At 43.9% G+C, this 26,190-nt stretch overlaps 1 protein-coding gene across 1 annotated transcript in view; it reads left to right on the top strand.

Moving 5' to 3' along the window:
- The first annotated feature begins 93 nt into the window (after positions 1-93).
- The window catches only part of MB21D2 (Mab-21 domain containing 2), a 48,704-nt gene continuing 22,607 nt past the window's right edge, over positions 94-26,190 (top strand). The window contains exon 1 of the mRNA XM_042821048.1: positions 94-304. Coding sequence (XP_042676982.1) covers positions 94-304 — 211 coding nt within the window. The remainder of the gene's footprint in view (positions 305-26,190) is intronic.

The raw sequence follows: 26,190 nt of genomic DNA, 5'->3' as shown, positions 1-26,190 counted from the left end.
TCCCTCTGATCGTGCTTGGTGAATTCCTGGATGAGTTTATTTAGTTTTTCGGTCTTTTTTTTCTTTCTTTTTTTCTTTTTTTTTTTTTTTTGCATGAAGATGGCGGCGCCTCTCGCCAGCAAAGCAGGGTCCGCCGGCACCAACAGCAAGCCTCCTTTCCCGGAGCTGGATTTCCGATCGGGAGCCAGGGTGGAGGAATTGAATAAACTCATCCAGGAATTCACCAAGCACGATCAGAGGGAGTACGACGATCAGCGAGCCCTGGAGATCCACACGGCGAAAGACTTCATCTTCTCCATGCTGGGTAGGGCAGGGACCGCGCGGGGCGGGGGCGATGCCGGCGGGACCTCGGCGCTGGGCGCTGGGCGCTGGGCTCCGGGCGGTGCGGCACCGCGGAGCGCGTCCCTGCCGCGGGGGCTCCGAGGGCCGCAGAGAGCGCCTCGCCTCCGGAACGCCGTTTCTCCCCACCCGCTCACCTACCCTTTAGCAGCGGTGTATTTATAAGCGGAGAGGAAAGGCTGGGTCGCAGAGCCGGCCGGTGTTGGAGAGTCACGACGAGCCCGCAGGGCTAGGGACGAAGCAAGCCCGAGCCTTTATTGTTTTTACCCCAACTATCAAGGATGTCGGAAACGCAGATTTATTTAACATGTTTATTTTTTAGGGGGTTATTAGACCGGTGCTTGTAGAGGAGCATCCTCTCAACTGCGTTTCTTGCTTGGGTTGCAAAACTTGCTGTGAGTGGAGCGAGTTGGATTTGGCTGGGAGTCCTCATCTGCGTGAAACTTTGCATCGCAGGCAGGGATCCTTAAAGAGGGGAGAAAAGGTGCTGGCCCTTGCAGGAACCACCTGGGCTCTGGCATGACTAAGGCTTATTAAGATCAGCAGAGGGATGACTAACAACTCTGATTCTCTAGGTGTTAATTTCCTGAAAAATATTTACGTTATTTTGACTAAGAAATCACTCGTGAATGAGAGCCTTTGGGGTACAAAAGGATGCTCTTTTATGCACAGGCTGGACTTTAAATCGGTCTGCCAGATGTGTCTCAGCATCCCAAACATTTCTGTGTATAAAATAAGAACGTGGTTAATTGGTAGGTGTGGGCAGGGAGTGGTTCTTTGTGGCTCAGAGGTACCCACAGACCCTTGAAGCCTGATGTCTGCAGTGAATAACCTGCATCACTTTTCTCATTTGGAAGCACAGAGCTATCCTATAATAATTGCTATTATCCTGCAATAATAATTATTTTGTGTATCATGGGGGTATCCTATCCCCCATAGAAATAGACACTTTCTCGATAGCCATGAGCATATCCATGCTCATTAAGTGAGCATCTACCCATCCAGCTGGTTATCTGGTAAGGTGCTCAGGTAATTGCTTGCTTTGGGATTTGCACAACTTTGTGTATGTACTGCTTTTTCACCAAGGGTTGGACAGGATACAACAGACTAAATTTAGCTTGAGAACAAGGACAACAAGTTGAAAAGTCAGTAGCATGTGTATTTATAGTTGCTGTTATAAATATTTTTCCCTTCCTGCTTTAAAAAAGCTATGTGGTGAAGCACTGGTTGCAACAAAGTCCATAGGATGTTTTGTAGTGAAAACCCCATTCAGTAGAGGTCATCCACTATTATAATCTGATACATTTTTCAATCAGGGTTTTAAATAACTGGCTGAGGAAGCAGGTCTGGACAAGATGAAGCGAAGGACAGAGAGCTGTAAGAACAGCAGTGTGTGGCTGGTTGGTAGTGAAGGCTTTATGTGGTCCTGCTAAAGCGCTGCTTGTCTTTGCAGGGGTCAGAGACCACAGCATGTTTTCCTGTCTCACTGGCAGGAAAAGGTAATAAAAGAAAGACAGGAGAACAGGTTGTAGTGTACCTTGCATTTCTGCAAGTGCACTCTGAGGTCTTGCTTTCATGAAAACAGAGCCTTAGTCTGTTAAAAATAACAGATTAATGTGGCTGTTCATTAATGTTACAGGGGGGAGATGAGCATTTAGTTTTAAGTGTCTGGACTAAAACTGGGTTTAAGCAGTAGCTATATTTCTGAGTTACGTCTCACAGTTAGCAATGCAACTTGCTGCTGAAAAAAAGGCAAGAGCTCAGAACCAAGCCCAGGACAGAAATGGAGATGGGGTGTCTGACTTGTCTGCTTTAGACACAGAAGCTGCGCTTGTAGATCAGACTCTTTTTAGCCAGAGAGGCTCTAAAATCCAAAATGATTGAACTTATTAATAAATAACTCTTTCCCCTGTGCCTGATCCCTCCCATACGTACTGCTCTTATCTCATCGGGCAATGATGGGAAAATTAAACGTAGCTTTCCTGATTTAATTACACTGGTGCATAATTTGTGGATGAATGATAGGCAAGAAGACTTTGCACAGATTCTCTGATGTTTGCACTCTGTGTCTTGCCCTCTAGCTCAGACATTTGCTTTCTTTTTATAGTAACTATATTTTTCTGTCTTACGCTGGCTCTTTGTGACAGAACTATAGGAGATCTCAAGAACTGTGCTATGATAAAATTAGGGAGGGGTGCTGCTTGCCATACCTTCATCCAAAATCTTGTGCCCCACATATCAGAATAGGGCTGTATATGACCTAGCTGTCTGGTGAGGGAATTGAGTATTTTCTGAATGCAGGCAATTCCTGGGCATCCCATACTTAATCACCAAGACCATATGGTCTTTCTGACACCCTCCACTGAAACAACAGGTGTCTTTTGGTGTCTGTGCTAGGTGACTTCCCTTGCACATGCTTAGCTGTGCCTGGTAATTACTTGCCTTCTCAGCACAGGTACGACTGAGCCTCAAAGGGGAAGGCTGTATTAATCGAGGAAAGGAGTGGAGGAAAGAGAGTGTTCTGCACGATGGGCTGGCTGGGATTGATGGGGAGACTGAGTCTCTGTCTGCCAGTTGTGAAAGGAGCTCATCACTTATTCTGACTTTGACTGCTTTTTCTGTGCTTAAGGAGTGATAAAGGAGTATTTTTATCGCACGATGATGTTGCTACCAATGATATTTGGATTTGTAAAGCATTTGCTGCAATTGTGATGAGTGGTGCATAGTACTGATATTGCAAAACCTCATAGAGGTGCCTGATCTTGAGAGCATTGTTCCTGCAGTACAAGTACTCCTGGAATCTTATTTAATAAAGAATACCTTTCTGTTCAGCACCTAAAAAAAAAAAAAGTGTTGTAAAGCACAGATGTTCTAGGCTTTAAAAAAAAGAAGAAAAAAAAAAGAAACATTATGCTCTTGGGAACAAGAACATTGCATATTAAACAGCGTCTTGATATTTCCAGTGCTATTGCTGCCTCACAGCCGCTCACTTTATTAGAGGTATTGACTCTTACATTTTACTTCTTAACGAGAGGAGCTGAGAAGAGTAGAGTGAGAGGGTATGGATAGATACAGACCACACAGAGCTGTTTCTTCTACTAAGGGCACACAGCGGTGTTCAGTTGCCTAGAACAGTTCTCCAGCCCTTTGTGCTGGTGTTTTATTTCCTACCATGAGACGACAACTTCTCTGTGGTGTCAGAACAGGGATGTTCAGGGAGCTTCGTGCCCTTCTCTTTCCTCTCAATGCCCTCTGTTCCTCAAGCCAGGGAAAAGACAGGTTCAAGCTGGCACAAATTGGCGTTTCTTTTTGAAGGCCCCTGGTGTATCTTTCTGTCATTTCAGTGGTTGCACATTACTTCTGTGGGACCAAAGCTGCCCACCTCAGAACAGCTCTCAGCTGCGGGCTGGCAGCCCGCTGCCACTTGGAGCTGTTGACAGGATAGAGAGTGAGCTCCCATCAGCACCTGATAGAGGAGAGTGGTGAGCCTGCTGAGTGTATTTCCTGGCTCCCCGCTCTGTGATTCTCCTTTTCAGTGGTGTTTTCCACAAGAGAGGTATTTCATGGCCTCTGTGGTACTGGAGGTCCGTGCATCAGAACAACATTGATAGTGTGACTGTGTCGCAGCAGTTTTTGGGACATGTTTTTTGCCTTTGCCCTCCTGGTATAACTTGATGGTGAAACCTCCTATTGTAGACTAGATTTCATGCACTGTTGGAATTGTAGACCTGCTTGTCTATGATAAATCAGAGAAATTCTCTGGTTTCTTTTGTGGCACTGAGCTGATGAAACAGCAACAAGATTGAAACGATCTCTCTAGGGTTAAGTCTTTTGTGTGCGCACACCTTTTCTCAAGAGAGGCCAATCATTATAGGAGCACACTGCACACTGAGGGCTATGTTAATAATGGCTCCCTGCTGGCATTCCCTGTGCTGCTGAATGCATAATGCACAGCTGTTAAAAACAGCCATACTGTATTGCAGATTTCATTTCTGGCTTCTGTTCGGTCCCCTTTCCCTGCAGATCATATGTTTCTGTACTTCTTTTGAGGCTGTATTTTCTTTGTTTTTTAAGGGACAGGGTGCTATGCTGGCAATGTGACCCTCACGAGGCATCAGTGTCTTCTGTTTGTCTATAACTATCAGAAGTCAACCAATTTCACCTAAGTTGAATTCTTTCTTTTGCTAGTTAGAAAGAATCCATAGAAACATAAAGGTTGGAAAAGACTTCTAAGATCATCTAGTCCAACCATCCACCTACCACCAACACTGCCCACTTAACCAAGTCCCTAAGTACCACATCCCCATGGTTCTTGACCACCTCCAGAGTCAGTGACTCCCCACCTCCCTGGCAGCATATGCCAGTGCATTGCCACTCTTTCTGAGAAGAAATTCTTCCTAATATCCAATCTGAACCTCCCCTGGCACAACTTAGGGCCATTCCCTCTTGTCCTATTGCTGTCACCTGTGAGAAGAAGCTAATCCCCACCTCGCCACAACTTCCTGTCAGAAAGTTGTAGAAAGTAATAAGGTCTCCTCTGAGCCTCCTCTTCTCCAGGCTGAACAATCTCAGTTCCCTCAGTTGCTCCCCATTTTGTTCCAGACCTTCACAGTTCTGTTGCCCCTCTCTGGGCACACTCCAGAGCCTCAATATCTTGTTTGTAGTGAGGGCCTATAACCCCTCTGTCTCTTTGTTCAAATGGGTTGCTCCCTGTGCGCAGTGAAAATAGCTTGAAAATGTTTCTCTTAATTTGTTTTAAGATGCTGGTAATTCACTTGCTCGACTACTGTTTTGAAACATTAGGCTGTGATGCAAAGTATTTAGTGCAATAGCAAGGAACATGTCCTAAGGGCACAAATTCTCATGGCAGGCTTGTCAGACTGCCCACCGCCTGTTCCTTCAGTCTGTGGAAATATTTGTAAAAGATTTGGGTGAATGCTTGCCAAGCCCAATTATGCAATTATGCTTTAAGGGCAATTTTATAATTATAGTGGAGGATGGTAACCAGGATACGTGAGTTGTTGGGTTTTTGACTTTTCCTTTTTTATTCCACATGACTTTGCATGAATTCTAGTTAGAAACCAGTTGTTCAACTTTCTTGTAGGCAGCTGACTGTAGATGAAGCCAAATAAAAGCGCGTACAACACTGCTCAGGAAGGCTGGGGGACATGTTTTATTTTAGCTTTGGCGATTTAAATGACAGATGTGTACTTGGAGACCCAGAGCAGCCTATAGAAAGAGTCCAGTCTAGGGGAGACTCAAGATTAATCAATCCTCAGTCCTGCCTGGGCTTCTTGAAGGGAATCTCAACACTATGCAAGTTTTTTTTTGATAGCTCCCACCTCCAGTCAACAGGACTTCACTTGCCAGGGCTGCTTCAGCACGAACAGTGCCTGGTGACAATGGAATGTCTGCATGAAACCCTGTGTTGGCAGCTACAGGTTTGGGCATGAATTTCTTAGTTCTCTTTGAGACTAAGTTGTATGCCACTAAGTCCATTAGGTATTTCTAGGTGATGGTAGTGTATGAATCTAATGCTTGGGTTGTGTGGGTGCTAACTTGGGAAACAAGAGCTGTAGCTTATTTGCTATAGTGACGCTTAAGAACTAAATACATTTTACAGTATGAGCTGGATTTTTCTTAGCAGCCCGGAGTTGGGATGGATGAAGTTTTAGACTTCAGGAAGAACTTTTTCTCTCAGAGAGTGGTCAGGCACTGGAATGGCTGCACAGAGAGGTGGTGGAGTCGCCGTCCCTGGCAGTGTTCAAGAGGCGTCTGGATGACGTGCTGCGTGATGTGGTTTAGTGCTGGTGGTGGCAATGGTGATGAGGAGACGGTTGGACTGGATGATCTTATAGGTCGTTTCCAACCTTGTGATTCTATGATTCTATGACTCTAAGTTCCTTATTCTTAAATAAACTCATTATTTCTGTTCATCTTTTTTTTTTTTTTGATGTAGTAGAAATGCTAAGTCATGACTTGAATCAGTGATTGAGCACCTGGTGGGAAGGCAGGGCCAACCCAGGGAGCTCAGGTGCATGCAATGTACCTTCCCAGACCTCATTTAAGGACTGGCAGTGGAGGCAAGGGGATCTCATTGGAGATCTCTGTCTGCCTGGGGATCTTATATGCCTTCTGAAGTTAAGCAGCTTCTTTTCCTTGTTTCTGTACCGCTCCTGTTGTATCTGAGTAAATTGTCACTCACTGCAGCTTGGGATCTTGCTGCTCTGTTATCTTGTTATGCTTGGTCTGCTGTCCTCTGAGTAAGGAGTTAAAATTCCCTGGGAGCATGTAGATTTTCTCTGATTTGCCCATCTTCAGAGTATGAAACAAACAATAGACTAGATGGAGTGGTGAGTAAGGAAGGGGTGTCTGTGATTTTTCCTTTAGGAAAAGGAGATGACCTATTGTGGAAGCTAATGCAGGAAATGGTGTTGGATGTTGTACTTATTGAATTTCACTGCTTTAGTAAAGAGAAGTGTACATGCATGGGAGCAAGGACAAAAAAGCTGAAAAATGGCCATTAGATAGATATCTCAAGTCTTGTTCTGATCACTGGTAGTGTGATATGAGTTCTTCAAACTGAAGTAAAGCTTTATCGTAACCTACAGAACATTTCATAGGTTCCCCACCTTTACAATGAATTTTATATCCAGTGAAGTTTTGTAACTTCTTCTAGCACAATCCTGTTTTACCATCTACCTAAGAAAAATGCAGGATTTGGCTTCTTTCTTAGCCAGTGAAACTGGAAGGTGGTTTGTGAGGCATTCAGAATAAATCTTTAGCAGCAGATGTTTCAATTGACAGTTGCTGCTATGGATTTTCTCTTCTTTCTATTAAGAGAACTCCACTGTATGGTTTCATTTCCACTACTCTGCTGTATTCCTCTTATTGCAGCTAGAAATTGTCCTGGGCTGAGTGGATCAGTAGTTCAGCCAACCAGACAGGTGCCTGTATTACGTGCTCTTTCATCAGATAAACTTTCTTTAATTCTTTCAGAGCAGCATTTCAGTGACTTTCTGGTTATAAGGGAATTGCCATCTGCTGTAGCGTTTAGTTTAAGATCAATTCCCTTGCCCCCCAGTATATTTGACTTTTGAAAGATCCTTGATGCTAAGTAAGTTGTAACAATCCTGCTAATGCATTATATTTCGTGTTGGACAGCATGATTTTACTAAGAAAATGGTTCATATATTTTTGCACAGCACTGCATGGTCTCAGTTTGTATAACAAGAAGTGGATTTCACTCTAAGAAAAACATTCTGGGTGCTAAACATAGTCTAGACACCTATCCTTCATTTTAAGCTGTCCTCAAATTCTCACTGCTCCGTGCCTATTTCTGTGTCTAATGATACACAATGGGACCTCAGTAATGCCAGAAGAATTCCCCGTGCTTCAAAAGTGGTGAGAGGTGGTGTGGTAGTGAATACGGAGCGCTATGGTATTGATTTTCGTTATCTCAGAATGGTTTAACCCTGCAACACTCTGAGGCTACAGCTGGAAATGGAAGCCTGTTTTTGAGAGCCGAGCCTCAGAGAGTCTTCAAGTGGTGAAGGCAGAGAGTTGCTGCTGCGTGTTGCTCTGGTAGTGGCTTTGAGATCAAGTACAGCTCTGCTTCTAGAGAGGCACCACAGCCTGACCCAGTTAGGCAGTTCTACCAAGTAATCTTATTTTATACTGAAGGAATCCCAATGCTCTGAGAAATTAAAGAATAGAGGGTCTATGCTCATGTAACTTGGCACAGTCTGGCAATGACAAGCAGTAGAAGGCAGCAGTTACAGAAATTCTGCTGAGTAGCAGTAAGAGATGGGGACAGAATCATTTCTTTTGTCCTATGACATGTTTCTAAGGCTATGATTTAGATGAAAAGTAGAAGTTTAGATGTGAGGTATTGTTGGTCTGCTTAGATCTTCACTACCATAGGTGGAATTTCTTCTGTCCACTGATGGAGTGAGAATTTGTATGTGATTTGGTCTGCAGTTGCTGAGTAGCTAGGGAACACTTCTCAGTAACTGCATCCAGAAGTAGGTGTGTTTGTTCTTGCTTTGTTGCAAAAACTGTTAGACTGTGAGATTTTGTCTATTCTGTGATGACTTATTTCAACTCTCCTGTTCATGTTGTTGGGTGCTGATCCATACTTCTCTCAAGAAAGGATGTTTTTATTCAGTGGTGCATGTATGACCTTGTTTAGAAAATCAAACACTGAGTTTCTGAGGAAGGGATTGTATTACACAAGTATTAAAAATATGAAGTCAAAGGCTGTAATCAGCTTCTATTCTTTTCCCTTTAGGCTTCTACACTTTGCATTTTAATGGGTCTCGTGGTGATGCTTTGGCTGATCTGGGACACAATGGAACTCCTCTTGGAAAAGAGTCCTGTGCTAATAGCTGGGCCTGATCCACAGGACAGGTGCTTGGAGATGCTTCATGTTTGTTTTGTTCCTCACTAATTAATGTATAACTTAGTGGTAGAGCAGCAGGAAAGCTGCAGTTGCTGACACTTCATGAAATAATGATTTAATCCTTCGTGACAAGTTCCTGCTGAGTGTCAAAGCTGATAAGTCTAATCTCTGTCCCTGGCTCGGCATGACAGGACCCTGTTCTAGAGGACATTCTGCAGGAGCCTGTGGGTCCTTGTAGGTGCTTTGTGACTGATTCGTGTAAACTCTTTCTGTACATTGCAAATCTTGACTGTGATTGTACAGCATTGCTGGGTGTACTGAGGAATCTGGAGTTGAGTGCAAACAGGGGAGCCAGCTGATTACATTCAAATGAAATAAGGCTCCTCCTGGGAGGAGAAGGAAATATTCTAAATACACTTTTTACTTTGCAATTCTGAAGCTTGAGTGTGGGTGCAGGCCTGTACACAGGGATAGATGCACAGCTGCTCTGCAGTGGTCAGACCCTGCCACACAACCACTGGAGCTTGCTTCTTCTCCAGCACAGACAGTGAGTGGATGTTTATTTAAACCTTTTGGTTGAATGGTATTCATAAAACAATTTGCAGCTTTGCAAATAGAGGAGGGAATGTTGCTGTAACAACTCTTCAGGGGATCTGTTGCCTTCTGTGTCTGCAGTTTGCCTTTTGAAAGTTGCATACAGTGTGGTGAATGGCAGATCAGGTGTTGATATTGGCCCCTTGGTCTTAGGCCCTCCATGCTTAAGTTGCTGAAATCTCTATTTCATAGACAGGGCAACAGAGTAAGCAATCACTAACTTGAAGAAAGTAAAAGCAGTGCAACTCTCTGCAAATGCAACATATCTGAGCAAGCTGCCCAGTTTGAATTAAAAGCTTTTTCTCTTTTCTTGTGTGCAAACTGTAATGCACATCTAAGTGCAATATTGAGGAAAAAGGGGCTATTAGAATTTGAACGAGCATCTATCAGATACAGTTTATGTGCTCTCTGTTAAAGCTTGACTCTGTACTCCTAGTTTTCCTCAGTATTCTCTAAACTTTATGAATGTGTAATGTGTTCAAGTGAGGCAGAAGCATTATATTGAAAATAGCCACTTTGACAGGCTTGTAATACCAAAGAAGACTGTCTTTACAGTTATTTTAATTATCTTAAGAATGGAATGTCATAAGTGCTACGTAAGCACGTAGCATACTTTACCTCTGAGCTGGAGACATTAAAGCTACAAGTACATGTCACTCTGAGTGTGTACCTTGGAAATGTGTATGTGCCTTTATGTGTTTGTTTTTGTCTCACTTTGTCCCAAATAAACAATTTCAGTGAAAGCATTCTGGTATTCAAGGGCACTGATGACAGTTCTTTGGAGTGCAGTGTGGAGAAGTGATACTGCTGAGCTTTGCAGGTGGAGATCTCATCCCTTGTTGGCAGATCTGCCCTGGGCTGAGGCCAGCCTGGCTTGGCAGAGATTATAGGAACCCTATAGAAAGGACTCTTATAGGAGTGAGGAGAGACAAATGAATAAAATCCCCTGACCCCCAACATGATGATAGACCTCCTGTTGTTCTTAGTTTGCGTCTGTAAATGGCACTACTTTCCACTGTTGTGCACCAAAACAATAATAAATAGGAATCATTGGCATTTATATACTACTTCACAATTTTCAGAGTGTTCAACACACATTAACTAATTCAGCTGAGATGCAAATGTTCTCTGAGCAGAGTCACTCATCTTGATGCCCAGGGGGGACCTTTCATTGCAGTTGGGACAAGGCTTTTGTTTTGCAGCCTTAACTGAAGCTGATGACAGGAATGTTCAGTACAGACACTGGATCTTTCTTCCTGAAGATTCTAAGCATTTGCAAATGCCTCTGTTTGCACAAAAATTTGGCTGTTCTCAAGTCATGTGATACTATTAAGAAAATCATGCAGGAGACTTCTAAGTACCATGCAAATATGCAGACATGTCTAATGGATCATGCAAATATGCAGACATGTTTAATGGATGGTAGTTGCAGAAGCTATTGAGTTAGCAAAGATTTTGATACATCTAGTGCACCTCTCTGTGCTTGTGTAAGGCCTTGGGTAACACCATCTCCAGTGGCTCTCTGTGCTCATGGCCTCAGCAGCTCAGAAGAAGAGTAAACATCCGTCAGTTCTGACAATGCTGCGTGGACAGAGCACGTGCCAAGACGAGTTTAGGATGCTCTCTGAATGGGCACTGGTCCATGTTTCTCTACATCCAGTAACTGCTAGAGGGGGAGGATAAAGCCCAGCAGGTGGCTTATTGCCAGGTAAGGTGTTGTGGGAGACGTTGGACCTTATGTCTGTCATTCACCATTCTGAATCCCAAGCATTGAGTAATGCTTGGTTGGCATCAATCTAGTCTCTCTGGCCTTTGGCTTCCTTTCTGCCTTGACACTTTGTCTGTGTGTCTAGTGCTGGTGATGGGGAGTTCAATACATCTGCATTTTTGAACTGTGCAGGGTTGGTTCCAATTCTTATTTGAGAGAATGTCATCACTTCTTAGTGTCCCAGTAAAGGGACAAGGAAATAAGCATCCTTTTTTATTAGGTTACAGAGTAACCTACTTCTAGGGGTTTACTTTGAAGAAAAGTATTTAGTAGTCTTGATAAAACAAGGCCTAGTTCTTGGTGGTAATAACTCTCATTCTAATCCTTGAAACTCAGCCATAACTAGGTGGCATTTCTACATTGCCTCTTTGTCTAACCATTTGGATACTTTCTCTTTTACAAGTGATGCCAGGTCTGACCTGAAACTGATTCTGGAAGAGCAGTATCAATTATGACTTTCATATAAATGGCCATAAGGGCAGGAACACTATTAGCCTCTTAGTGACCTAATTACACAGGGAAGTAGTGGTGCATTCTGAGATCAAAACTATCATATTGCTACAGAATTTCCTTCAGCTAGAAGCACACAGGAGAGGAGCATGTTTCTTGCAGGTGATGACTTCTTTCAGTCGTCCTGATATCCTAATTTTCCCTTTGAAGTTAACGTGCAGTTGGTAGGTGGCATCACTCAAAGTGGCTGACTGAGCTGTTGTTGTCAGTGGAGAGATCTCCAAGACAACCTATTTCTTGGTCACACAGCACCTTGGCTTCTACTACAAGGTGTTTAAGGGAGTTGGTAAGCTGAAGGAGCAAGATATTTTAACAGCTTTTTATTAGCAATGTAGCTGCGAAATACAGCTCAGAGTCTGTGGCTGAAAACGTTCCTATTAAACACTGCATACGATAGCTTAAAGGAAAGGATGTGGGATTTGACTAGCAAACACAAGTACCAAATAACAGGAATTAAGTCTCTGCCTTTGCAGGTCCTTTTCTCCATTTGTTGTCTGTGTTTTATTGCTGGAAGCAAGGGGAATTCAGGGGCCTTCTTTCATTTTTATTGCTTTATGGCTAGGCTTCCTTGATGTATTTCAGCTCTGTTTTTTCCAGTGCTGGTATGCTGTATTTTTTTTTTATAAATATACCCATAAATTAGATGTTTGTTTCAATTTCTTTTCAGCTCTAAAACTCTGAAAGATTTAGTGACTCCTTCCCATTCTGAAATTAGGATAAATAAGTTGAAAGTCTTGCATTTTTGTTTTTTCTTTTTCCCTTCTTCCTGCTTCCCTTTTCCCTCTGAAAAAGCAGTATTACTGGACAGGTGTAGATCATTTCCAAGTATTTTTGTTCTGCATTTCCAATTTCTGGTGGTGTTTTTTCTATGAAATACTCTCATGTGCACTCCATTTCAAGGGATGAGGTCCAAAACAAAATAAGAAAATTTCCACATCATTTTCTGCCTCCCTTGCAAGGCTTGGCTGTACCACCTAGCTGAACAAACCCTACCTTTGTCTTCACTTTGGAGTAAGAAACAAGAGGGCTTGTTGATTCCTGCTGCATTAACACTAACCTTCTGTTTTCCTGAGACCTCCCAGGAGACTGCTGCAGCATGCACCTCTTGCACCTCTGCCCTAGAGACCCTACAGCACTTACTTGGGTTTTAACAATGGGAGGAATGCAAAATTGCTCAGTGCAGTAGTGGGTGGGGAAAGGACACTGAGGGTGCAAGGCTGAGAATAATTGAAGACATTCACAGGAAAAGCCGAGGAGGAACAAGGAGTCCTGACCTCTGTCCCATGGCAGATCTGAACCTGAACTCTCAGCTAATAACCCCTCAGCTACTCAGCAGCCTTCTCTGGGCATGCCTGCATGCATGAAGGAATTCTAGGAATGCAGACTTCAGCATGGTGTGGGGGTGCTGCCGCTGCCCTCCGTTCAACCAAAAGCTTTAGAAACTGCAGTAGGGTTGGTTTTTCCACAAAAAAAGCCCCATTGTGCTTGTTTGTAGCATTCTTCAATTAAAGATTTATTTTCCCTGGATAAGATTCCATTAGAACAGCAGGAGCCTCCATCAAAAAGCTGCAGAGAGGCTTCTTCCCTTCGCTGGCATAGCACAGCTTCACCTCACTCCTTTCATCACAACCCCTCCCAGCCCCTTTATTTTTAAGCTTTACAGGCTGGGATATTGAAGAAGCTGTTGTCAGCAGTGTATTGCCTCCAAATTACAGTGGCAGTAATCTAAGGATGTGAGAGGAGAAACTATGCTGGGGAAAGATGGAGCCACAATCACCTGCAGCCTGTTTAGTGTCACACCTGATAACTAGGCAGAGATTCAAGCTACCTGAGATGCTAAGTGCAGTGTAAGAAGTAAACTTGACCCAGGTGAGTCTCCTTTGTGATTTTGAAGGAAAATTCTGTTTGGCACCAAAGAGAACAGTGCTCTACTTCCACACTGCAGTTCAGGGTTGGTCTGCCTTATTCCTCATTTCTTGACTCGAACCTAACTTAACATGTAAATACTGGTTGCTTGAGTATCTCCTTTCCTGACCCAGTGTCTTATCATCAAGGTGCTGGAGAAGGTCATGGGTAGAGACAATGCATGGGATTTGTTCTCTGCAACTTAAAATTGTTCTTGGTTGCCTTGCAGCAAAGCTATTTCTGTCCTGCTGATGGCCTGGCTTGGAAGCTGCAAACGTCTGGGTAGGATTTATTATGCTCTGACCATTAAATTTTAAACTGCTTTTAATGGTAGATGTTAAATCACTGCTGTCCCAGTTCCAAGCTCAGTGCAAAATTCCTGAGTTCTTAGCAAGGCATTTCCCCTGCCAGCAGTTTGTGACAAGCCTTGGTTTCTGAGGACAAGAAGTTGCAGGGCTGTTCACAGAACCAGGCAGCAGTAAGTTGGTGGAGGACCTGTGTGTGATCAGTTGGGTGGCTGGGCCAACTTCCAGGCTCTGGAGAGCAGAGCCTTGCAGACCTGGTACTGCTGTAGTGTGTAACAGAGGTGTTTGTGGTGGTGCCTGTGGTGGTGCCTGTGTACAGGCACTCAGCTGTGACAGTGATTGAGCAGCTTTGCTCTTGCCTTTGTCCCTTCCTGATTTAAGCATCTTTGGGGCTGAAATTCAGTGTTACAGCATTGAGCTGTTTAGTGCAAGCTATTTTATTTTTGTTCATGTCTCATAAATACCGAACTGTTCAGTGTTGGCACGCAAATGTGGCTTTGTCCCTTGTTGCTGGGAGCCTCAGCACGGCTTTCTTTGAGGCTGAGGAAGTGTAGCTTTAATTGTGTGACTCTGTGTGTGATGCAGGCTGCTGCCTTCAGTGTGACACAAGTGGAGTGCTCTTCTAAAAGCACTGAAATGAAATCTAATTGTTTCTCAAACCTTTTAATTTTTTTTTAAACCCTTTTAAGCTACTTGCAAAGACAGCTGTGGCAGGTGGGCAAAGGTTGCCATCCTTGCTGAGGAGAGGAAGGCTTTGCAGGGGAAGCAGAGAGCCATGCAAAGCTTCTGACTCTCAGTCCTACGAGTTTCACACTGCTCTGTTGCAGTTGCCTAGCACAAGGCCTTCCTCTTCACCACCAAGCTTATTTAATGTTTTGCTTTCTTTATCCCAAAGCTGGACATCATTGATGGTTGGACTAAATGATCTTAGTGGTCTTTTCCAACCTCTATGATTCTATACAAAATCATCATATGACATTCTTCTGATGGAAAATGTTTGAGATCAGGACATCAAAAGAGGCAGAATTTATTGTATTCTGCAGCAGTTCTCCAGAGACTGTACCTGACCAAGGCAGGATATCCTCAGTCCTCAGTACATTACTTAAAACCACTGTTCCTGGCAGTGTTTGCAATGACAGCAGCTGGAAGTAAAGCTGTGGATCAGAGTATCTTGTGTTTAGTAATTTTCCTCTTATGGAAAAGCTCCATAGCTCAGGTTATTTAACTCATGCTTGCAGTGGAGAAGAGGCAGACAAGTAGAGAATGAGGATTCTAGGACAAGGTGTTAAACGCAATCTTTTGGGAGGGATGCTTTCCTAGAGCATATCTGCCTGTATCAAGGTAAATGGAGGCTCTTTTTCTCTGCTTCTTTTCACACCTGTAAAGTTTGAACAGACCTTGTTACAGAGCTGCCGTATGGCTCCTTCCTGTATTAGAAAAGAAGGTGCTGAGTATGGACATCCCAGTGTGCATGCGTCTGTCTGTCTGGACCCGTCCCATCAATTAAACAGGAGCTGACGTCATATTTGAAGGTCAGCTGTTTTATAACCTAATATTACCATTTTGTTTCCTCTGGGCTTATTCTTTGCCTCCAACCTGCAGCTCGGCACCATCTGGTGCAGGCACACAAGGGAGAAGGATTAGAGGAAAGTAAAGCAGCTTTGTTTGCTTCTCCCATTGCTTCCGATGTACATAGGAGTCAGCAGTCTCTTACAGTATTGAATTTTAAGTGGTGGGAAGGGCTGGATCCTGTTAGCTGTCTAAGGGGGGGTGAAATAGCCTGTACTTGCAGTGATCTCTCAGCATCTTGCAGTTCCTGAGGGACTTACTGTGTCTAACAGAGTGCAGTCTCTTGCATTTTAGTTTATATTTCAATAGTCTTTTATTTTTATGAGCTGTTTTGCCAACCTCTGTATTTTCCATGCCTACAAATTGCTGAAAACACTCCTTAAGGATGTACACACCTGGTGCTCACTTTGACTTCAGGCTACTTTGAAGTGCTTTAGCATCTGACCTGTGTTTACAGGCTGACAGAGGCAGCAGACTGGCACAGCACAGGCATCTGTCCTGGTGGCATCTGTCTGCACAGGCCGAGGAGAGGTCTGCTTCTCCATCCTCTGCTGCTTGCAAATAGCACCAGTCATTTCCATCCCATGGTGAGAGGGCTTGGCTCTTCATGCTGCCTCTCATCCTCTTTTCCTCCATCCATCCGAACTCCGTGCTGATTGTTTTCTGTGAAAGACAAACGTATTTTCTTCCTGATAGTAAAAAGGTAATAATGCTGCTGATCTCCCAGGCCAGCAGCATTACTTGCAAACTAATATCATATTGTGTAGCTTCAATGATGCAAATTTTGCATTGGGATATTTTGAAACAAAATGTCTCGAGCCATAAATAACTATTATGTGTTTAGCTGTTTGGAAAGGATAGCTAATTGATGTGCTTTGGTTGGATGCAAATATGCGCGCCAAGTAATGAAGGCATTTGGCTGACTGTGATTCATGGCATGTACGTGGCACTGTGTTATAAAGCATATAATGTGTGTGTAGACTTCTTGTCATCTGCCTTTTCTTTGCTGCTGTTTAGCTTTCTTCCAAACCACTGTTTTTTTCAGGTCAAGGATACCTTATAGCAATTCCTAATTCCTGGAAAGAGGATGATTCAGCTCAGAGGCTTTTGAGGAGGCTCATTTTAATTTCTATATTTTTAAGAATCTCCTATTATGTGGAGAATCTCGAACAACAGACATTCAAAAAAATTATTTGGAACAAGGAGCAAATCCAGAGTCATCTAGGTTGGCAGCTGTAGGTGTGTTCTTGCTTCTTCAGCTGCTCATCAGGACGGTCAGTTAGATGAAGTGTCTTCTGTGTCTCTTCTGTGGGGCAGGAAGGTTCATTATTAGCACAGACTTGGTTGTACTTGGTAGAGCAAAGAATGTATTGTAACTATATATATTAGTATTTATTATTATTCAGTTCATAATGTGGTTTTGTAACCTGAAATGCTTCTAGATGTATCAATTCTGTACTACCAGCAATATGAGTACATCTTTCACTTCTCATATACAGTACAGCATAGGACAGAATCTCTTGGCTTGGATTGCTGTGAAACTCCACTGCCTACCTGTTCTTTCTTGCTTTTTCTTCTGTTTCTAACTCTTGTCTTCATTAATATTGAAAGCATGCAGCCAAGGTTGTCAAGGACAAAAATTAAGCAGTAGCCAGGCCTTACTTAACTCTTCACTGCTTTTCTTTAAGAAAACTGGGAGAGAGCAAGGCTTTTTGATTTATTTTATTTTTTGTTTTTCTTTCTGTGACAATGCAACAAGGAATTTAAATCTGCTTTTTGTAGAGCTAAGGGATCTGAAGTTATGCACTGTGCCTGGTGGTACTTAGCGCTCAGCGGGGAGCTCAAGTTTTTCCATCTCTTACAGCCTTTTCTTTGAGAGGAGAGGAGATGCAATACACTTTACCACAGGTGATATACACGCCACATTTCCGAAAGTGAGGCTTCAAAGAAAAGACAACACAATAGCTAGCTTTGCTACCCAAGTTTTACGTCCCAGGAGGATGTTTGGTTGATAAGACATCTTTGCAGCTCCATGTGCTGCAGCCAGAGGAGAATCCACGCTGTCAGATGGGGTCTTTGCAGGGGATGAGCCAGCAGTATGGTTTCATCTGATGCACATCCAGCAGAGCCATCCCAGAAGTATTGGGTCAGTGGTAATCAGCTCTGCTTAAACTAATGTTTCACATGGAAACTGAAGCTTTTAGTTTGTGGTGCCAGTATCAATAGGAGTTCTTGTTTTCGGATAGAACTCTATAGTACTCAAATCTGTACAGAGATTAACAGGAAACTGTGATCTTTGCTTAAGAAAATCCTTAAGCTATAAATTGCTGTTTTGTTTTAAGCAATCCACGCTTGTAGTCATTTGTTAGCTTTCACTTTCATTGGATTGTTTTAACTACTGATTGACCTATTGAGATTCCTGTTTCTTTTGATTGTTCCTCTTTGCATCTCTGCACAAACTCCTGCTTTCAGGGTTTGTCCTGTTTGTTCCCAGAAGTTCTCCTGTGGAGGAGCTTTGCAGGGTTTTGTTCGCCATCCTTAAGCAATAGTTGTGGCCAGTTAGTGAGTTACAGAGAATAAACTAGATTGATTTTTCTCCTTCTGTAGCCTAGATGAGCTGATTCCTTCTGTCTGCTGTGTGTTCAGGGCTGCAAGCCAAGCTGCTATCAATTTTACCTTCTCCTCCTGTGAAATTGCTAAAGAAAAGATGCTTTCCAGATCATGTGTGTGGAACAGATGTGGTTTATATTACTAGATGATTCAGCTAGAAGTGATGCCAAAACATATTCCAGAACTCTTAGCTGGCTGTCGGATTGAGAAGAGCAATAACTGGAGTGAAATGCTGGGCTGTGTCTGTAGCTGCTGCCATGCCAAGTGGTTCCCTCTGATTTACTGAAGGTCTAAGAAAAAAGTGGGGTGAGGGGTGCACACAAGTCTTTCAGTAGGCTTGGTCAGTATGTGGAGATGCACAGTGTCCAAACTACATTGGCTTTTCACTTTATTGTCAAATACCATCGACATCTTGGCCAACTGTATTTCCTTCCAACTTCTGCTGAGATGGAAATTCAGTTTTCTTATATAGAAGTATGATTAGCTCACCTATTTTTTCCCTTCACAATCATCCTTGGCAGTGTTCCAGCGAGCCAGTGGAACAAGAGTTTTTGAGGCTTGATTTCTATGCAGATGTGAGCCAAAGGTGAGACTGGGCAGCCTACCTGTGTAACTGCACACTGAGGACTTGCTTATATGTAGACTGAAAAGTGCAGGGAATGGAAAGAGCCCAGTCAATATCGTAACAAGTGGCTCTTTGGACTTTGCTGTTGAAGTTGTAAATTGAGCCATTTCAGTTCCAAGTCAGGTTAAACTTTTATACACGGGCGAAGTCCAAGGACCTATTAGTGGTGCTTGGGACATCCAGCCCGAAGAGCAGACCCTGGCAGTTTTGTGTCCCATAGGAAGGAAGAGTTCAGTTAGTCTTAACAACAGAACCAGATGTGGGCTGATGCACAGAAGGAGTTTCTAGTGATTCCTAGCACCAGAGAATGAGGAGTCTACATCTTTGTGTCTGTGGTTGTCAGAAGTCTCACTTATGCAAAGGATTATAGGGTACCAGCAACCAGAGCACGACTCACAGGTGCTTCAAAGAGAAGAAATGTGTATGGGTGGTTGTGGGGTTTATCTCCCCTTATGAATCAGGGGAATTTTGAGCTAAGTCAGAAAAAGCTTGAGCTCTCTCTTCTGCTGAATTTTGTACTGCATTCTACCCTTACTGAAGGAAGAGCTATGGTTGGTTTCTGTGACTGCTGAGTCAGGAGGGGGCAGAGATGAGAAGCACTGCCTTGTCACTGTGTTCCCATGGGGAAAATTGTTTACAATGTGGCACAAAGGTTCCTCTCTCTGCCTTCCTATTGGAGCTGTCTGCAGCCATATACCTCCTTCTACTATAGATTAGAGTATCTGCCTGTTTCTTGCTTTTGAACTGTGGACTGTAAACCTGATCTGCCATGCCACTGAGTGAAGCAGTCCAAAAGTATGCAAAGCTGTTGGCACATCTGCTAAACTGAGAGAGACCAAAGCATTGCATGCTTGGACTGCTGCAGATTTTCTTTCAGCTCAGAGTGCAGGGGCTGGTGCTCTCAAAGCAGGAGGCCTGCTGGCTGGGTTAGGTCAGTAAGGGCAGGCTCTGTCAGCAAAATCCTGTCAAAACGCCTGTGGCTCATTCCAGGAGTGCTCTTTCCTACTTTCACCTGTGTCTAAGCAAAAGGCAGCATCGAGTGCCATATTGGCTGGGCTCATATTGTTGGGCTTTCACTGGCAAAATTGTTAATCGTGAGTCGCATCTCTTGTATCTTTTGGTTGTGCAGCAAGAAGAACTTGCTGTTGTGTTGCTACCACACTTAAGAGCACTTTGTGGTCCCCTGTATTCTGTTCAGAACTGCATGCATGCTTTGGTGCTAAGTGTGTCTTGGTGGGTTGAAAATCACCCAGCTAGCACAAACGCCAAGTCTGGGTGGATGCAGAGATGAAGAAAAGTAGATTTGTCAAGCTTTTATTTACTTTCACCACAGAGACTTTAAATGCAGGCGTGGGTGCTGTTTGGATAAAGAGGCTGTTCTGTGTGTTCAAAGTGTGAAAGATTCCAATCGTTTGCACAATGAACAACTTGCCCCAGTACCAGAAGTTTGCAGTTCCCTCCCTAGCTGAGAGCATTGAATAGTGGAAGGATGCAGTAGGCAAAGACCATAATGTGGTGGAAATACATTCCTCCCTGTCCCACCTCTTCCTGTGAGCAAAAGGAGGGGGAGCACACAATGAAGACATCTGTTCCTTTGAACCCACTCACAGACTTGCTGGGTAATAAAACCTGCGAAGAGAGGGAGAACTTATTGCTGCTGTTCAAGTGGTTGTTAATCGCTGATTGTAGGGTATGGAGGGGTGAGCTTTTATCGTGTTGACCTTCTTTAGGGGATATTGAAAAGCAGCTGGCACTGAACTCTGCCAGGTTTTTAATCCAGGAGCTGCAGAATCCCTTTCTCCTTTGAGAGAGGAGGCTGATCTCTGTGGGAGCTATGCTGTCCCTGTGCCTCAGAGCCATGCCTCCACTGTGCTGACCCAGATGCTGCCCTCTGCTCTCCAGGAGGAATCCTGCTACCAGCTTACAACCATGCTCTGGGCTGCAGCAAGCTGAATGGGAGTCCTGCAGGAAAAACTATCTTCTCACCTAGACTCCAAGCATGCGTACAACCTGTCTGAACTTTGCTCTTCTTATGACAGTGCCTAAAATCTCATGGCCGTAAGCACAGGGCTGTGACCTCCCTGCCTCTCCCCCACTCCTGTTTAATCTCACTGTGCCTCTTAGTCACAGTGAGGGCTGCTCTAATGGGTTTAAGTGGCCCGGCTCCTGGCAGAATGTGTTGTGCTTTTAAGTTCAGCCTGGGCCCATTCTTTTGAGTAAGACATGAGCTCACATACATCTGCAGCCTCAGAGACTTCCTGTTGTGTCAGCAGGTGCATGCATGAATAGTAGGTGTCCCCTCTGTCCTTCTAAGTATCTTATCTGGAATAAAAGCTGCCTGCTAAATAGCATGCCAAAAATGCCAAGGGGGTGATGCACTGATCTCAGACCCTTTCATGAGCTCAGCCACAGAATGCAGAGGCAGATGGTTCCCCAGAAGCTCTTCTAGGCCCTTCAAAGTGCCTTATGGCATACACCACTAGCTGTGGCACCCACTTGCATTGATAAGGTTAATGGGAGACATTTTTAAGCTGTGGATTTGGAGTCTCCCATTTTTCTGACCTTTCAGTTTGTCTCCCAAGGTTTGAGGTTGAAGAAATAACACAGAGAAGAAATGAGGGCCTCCTTCTTGTAGATGGTACTGGAGCATAATGGCTTGGCTAAAAGTGGATGGGATTCCCTAATTTGGAGGTAGGCATTCTCTAATAGAGATGGGTATATTACATTGTAAAGGGGAGGAAGGAGTACAGCAGGGGCTGCAAACATCTTCCTAAACTGTTACAGGTGGCAGAATGTAAAGGGAAGAGACACACTGTACTGTAACGGTACAAACAGTGTGGCATGTGAGGTTGAGCAAGCTAGCAGAGCTAAGCTGCTGCAGGAGCCTGGAAAAAGACTTTGAGAGCTGAGTGCTGTAAGAATAGAGGCAAACAAGGCTGATAAAGCAATGAGCAATAGGAGTGGCTGATGCTGGATTAGTTTTGTGAACTAATAGGAGCTTGTTCCAGAATTATGCACTTGAAATATTGAACAGTGGAGACTGCTGAGTAGTCAAACTCGCTTTCCCTGGTAGGCACAACTTTCCCACATCCCAGAGGCCCTGTGAGTGCAGGATGGAGAAAAGAGTGCTTGAAGGAACCTTGCATTTCTCCACCTTGTGTTTTTTCTCCCCTTTCTCTCTCATGGCATGGAGCATCTTAAAGAGCCTGTGGAGACAAACTGATCCTTAGCAGGAGGAATGGAAGAGACAAGTCAGCACGCTGGTGCATCACTAAGCTCCAGAGAAGGCAATAAGTGCCTCTGAATGTCAGAAGGTGCTTGAAACCAATGCAGAAGGGTGTGATGAGTGCCAGAGCTCATCCAAGGATGTAACTGATGGGAGGCAGCCCTCAAAAACTGTGCATATGAAAGTCTGTGGGCGAACTGAGCAACTGAGCCAGAGAATGGTGCTGCAAGGAAGCCTGTGAGGTCATGGATGATGCTGTTCTTCCTTTTAAGTATGTGGTAGTGCCACAGGCTGATCTGATTATGCAGGTGGCTACTGTAGCAATGTGTTTGCTTATTTTCAGCGCCGAGCTGTGAGCAGACAAGCAGGAAAGAGGGAAATGAGGGTCAAAGTAGGTTTCCTTTTAGTGAGTGAGTGAAGGTGATTACAGGGTGGTGGCAGATCCCTCAATAATTTGTTGCAGCATGTTCTGCAGGCTGGTTTAATTTTAGTATGAAAGGGGACAGAAAACAGATCAGGAAAAAAAAAAACAAAACCACGAACATTATGCAGCATAGTTGTACAGCATGCTATATTCTATCCTAAGGGTGGAGGTAGAGACTGTAGATTTAGTCAGGAGAGTGCATGGGGTCTTCTAAGTTGACAGGGACACCACCAGGAATACAACCTGTACTGAGAGTTTGTCTTAGAGCAAGCCAGGCTGCTGCTTTCTTTTTCTCTATTGATCTCTCATGAGTTCTAAGCCTGTAGTTAAGATTTGCATGAAACACTGCTAAGTGTCATTTCCACTGTGTGCTAGAAACATAGAGGACACTTGAAAGGATGGAGAAACAAAACCTGTGAAGCTTATTCTTCTTTTCTTGAAGTGTTAGCCTTGGGCTTGAAATGGATGGAGAAATTGCTTCTGATAACCCACAATGCAGTTGGCTTTATGGAAATGAAATCTCTATGCAATCGTACTCTCTCCTCACCCTGCCTTTCAAGACAGATTTTGGTGCAGGTGCCCACGGTGCTTCTGGGGTGAACAAACAAAAAGTTGCAGCAGCATCCCTCAGTTATGGCTGAGTGTGCTCTCAGGTCTTACATCAGCTATTGAACGATGGGCAGAGGAACATCTCAGCACCCCACTTGCTATTTGGCCCTTTCCAGTTTCAGAGTTGAGTTTAGTCTTGAGGTGTTTCTATTTTGCTTGGCCTGAGCTGTTAAATGAAAGTGCTGCTGTGTGGGTAGACGTGGTCAGGAGCTAGGGAACAAATCACCCTGAGAAATGAACCTTCAAAAAGGGAGAAGTCATTCTTTTCTTAGAGCTGAGGTTATTGTCCACAGGGTTTTCATCAGCTGGGACTAGAATCCACCCGTGGGAGTATGGGGTGACAAACTTGCTTTTAAGATAGTTGGCAAGCAGGAATTGATTTTTTTGCTGACATCCAGTTTTTTTAACGCAGGACTTCATCCTCATGATGGATGGCCTCCCATTTTCTTCCTTCTCCAGTTATCTGAAGAGTAGACTGGAAGAGAAAGTGAGTTTTGCTCACAAATGCCCATAGCTTCACTTTTGTCCTGACTGCAGGCTTCTATTACAGCTCTTCTTACAAATCCCTCGGATATCAGCTTTAATTTAGCAGTGCACTGACCAGACAGACTGAGTTTGTCAGTTCCTTCTCCGAGATCAGGATCTGATTAGCCAGCAGTGCTAGAAGGGATGTGTGTGCCCTGATGCCTTCCTCTCTTTGCCCCCTTCCCTGTTGTGCAATGGGATTTGTCTGCTCTGATAATACCGATATCATTTACAGGAGCTCTGTCCGGATCTGTCATTGGCTGGTAGAGACTGGTTTGGTTGTCTGGTTTGGGTCTGAATATAATCTCTCTCTTCCTTCTAAAGCAGCAGTAGGGATGCCCAGACCATTGAGGTAATGCCATAGAAAAGCAGCAGCTTTAAATAGTGAACTCCTGACCTGTGGCATTTGCTACTCTGTTTAAAGAGGAGTCTCTTTGTTGTGCTAACCTCCTTTGTCCCCTGAGGTAAATGGCGGAGAGCAGTGTGGACAAGGTGATTATGACAGGACCTGGCCGTTTGCCACACCACGGAAGAGTGACAGCATCAGTACAGTGTGGCCAATGAAATGTGCAAGGTCCCGTGGCCCATACTTACAGTAGGGAACCTTTTGCCCCTGACTCTTGAAGAACAACATATGAACAGGTTTAAAAGGAATTGCGCTAATTCACAGAGGATTTATCTGTCACTAGCTGGTTACTATTCAGCAGTCTGCATGCAGAAGCCTGTAAGCCACTCGCTGCCAGAGGCTGAGGAAGGTGTATTGCAGGGAGCACTGCTGTAAGCTCGCTCTGCTGTTTTATGCTTTCCCCCTGACATTTCTCCTGCTTGTCACTGTCACGCAGCCTGTGCTGTGTGAGCTGACCCGGGATTGCTTTTTCCCTGGCGTTATATGCTGCCTGCTGTTTTGCCACAGTCTCTCTCACTGCTATCATCTTTGCCTCTTCCAGCCTCGTGCAGGTGTCCGTGCTCAAGCCCGCCTGTGTGAGGCATCGTCCTGCTGTGTGCAGAGCTTGCAAGTTGTACACATGCGCACCACAGTTTATCAGCTGCTTCTTAGTAGGCAAGAATATCATCAGCTATTCATTAGATGCTTTGGATCTCTGATGAAAGGGCTTCTTCCTAGAGGAGCTTGGGGCTTTGTTGTCCATCTTGTGAAAATTCAGAGGAAAAAAGATGCTTCTCCTCTTGGGAATTCTGGCCTGGGACATGTTGGCTGCTGCTGTTGGACAGATTTGGTCCTAGACTGTTGGCGAGGACATCCTGACAACATTCACTGCTGAGCTTTTTTCCTCCTACATAAACTGTTCACTCAGCACACAGATGTGGCCAGGTTTCTGCCCCAGTTTTCCATCTGTATGAGTGCCTTTTTCCCTAGCACTTGTTCTACTCCCTGTTGACTTAGCACCACCATAGGGCTCCAGGTGAGAGCTTCAGACCTGCATTATTCAGCCTCTTCTCCTCCAACAGCAGATGAGGCAGGTGGTTGGGCTGAGTTTTAAGGTCATACCAATGTGTTAGGTTACATTGCTGGTTTTGTACCTTCAGAGAACCTGTGTGCTTGGAAATAATACAGTTATAGTCTGTTTGCAGCATTAAGCTCTTCTGTGAGAGGAATTGTTGGATTTGTTTAGGACTAGTTAATTTGTTTTGTCTCAGCCCCTTTCTCTTAACATCCCTTTAACATGAGACTGTTCTCAAAAGCTTCATGCTTTCCAGCCTATGCAGAGGAGATGCCATTCTACTTCATCTCTATTCCCTACTTAATCGTGAGTTCATTTATTTATTCTATTTACTAATTACTTGCAATGCCTTTGCTATGTGGCCTCATTGCTGACCCCATTCTCTATTCAGTTCTTCCTGTCTAGTAGGAGAGACAATAAGCACAGACTGCAGTTTGTGTTACAAATTGCTGCAAGCACGCCTGTGGCATCTCAGCTCTGACCATGCAGTCCTTTCGCACCTTCGTGTCTCATGAAACCTCACAGATGCACTGTTTTATAGGTTCCCACCTAAGAAAAAAAAACAAAAACCAGGACTTGAATGGTTTCAGTGGTCTTTGGATCAGTCTTTTAATCCTGTGAAGGAATGTAGCTGTATTCTTCTGTGGATTTTAGCATGACGGTACACTGAATGCCATAATGACTGCTACGATATTAGCCTGCATATTTTCCATCAGGGTGTGAAATCATCTTGATGTTTGGAACTGCTCGCATATTTTTCTAAACCATTGCTTATGTCTGCATGGGAGCACTGTGCTGTAATAGGCTTGGGACTGGTTGAATAGCGCATGCTCTCGGATTGTCAATTCCCCCTTAATCCAGGAGATTCCTACGGTCTTTTTGAAAACTATAGTAGAAAAATGGACAGAGAATGTGAGTCTGAATGTAATGGACTTTTGCAGGCGAGCAGTTATTACAGGCCAATTAGAGTGGTTTTTCTACATGAACTGATGTTTCACTTGGAAGCCGTTCTGTAGATTTCCATCATATTGATCTTTGTAGTATATTGCAGCCTTGTATCTGTGTAGTACCAGGAGGTTTTCACTGAACAGATGCAGGGTTCCTGACAGTGTTTCAAGGTAACACTTTAAAAAAAATTATTTATTTATTTATTTATTTTTTGGCAGATTCTATGGAATGCTGCACATGCACTGATATTTTTGGAAAGTATTTTAAAAGTAATTTTCCTATGTTACTAATACCTCTCATATTGAGACAAAGTAGGGTCCTATACAGTGGATTTACTACTTTTTTTTTTATGCTTCTGCATTTGCCTTGTTG

The sequence above is a fragment of the Centrocercus urophasianus genome, unplaced genomic scaffold (genome assembly GCF_019232065.1).
Source record: "Centrocercus urophasianus isolate 14NV4802_14NV808 unplaced genomic scaffold, USGS_Curo_1.0 seq_19, whole genome shotgun sequence".
Lineage (NCBI taxonomy): Eukaryota > Metazoa > Chordata > Aves > Galliformes > Phasianidae > Centrocercus > Centrocercus urophasianus.
The sequence above is the reverse complement of the archived record's forward strand: the minus strand, read 5'-3'. Positions and strand labels throughout refer to the sequence as shown.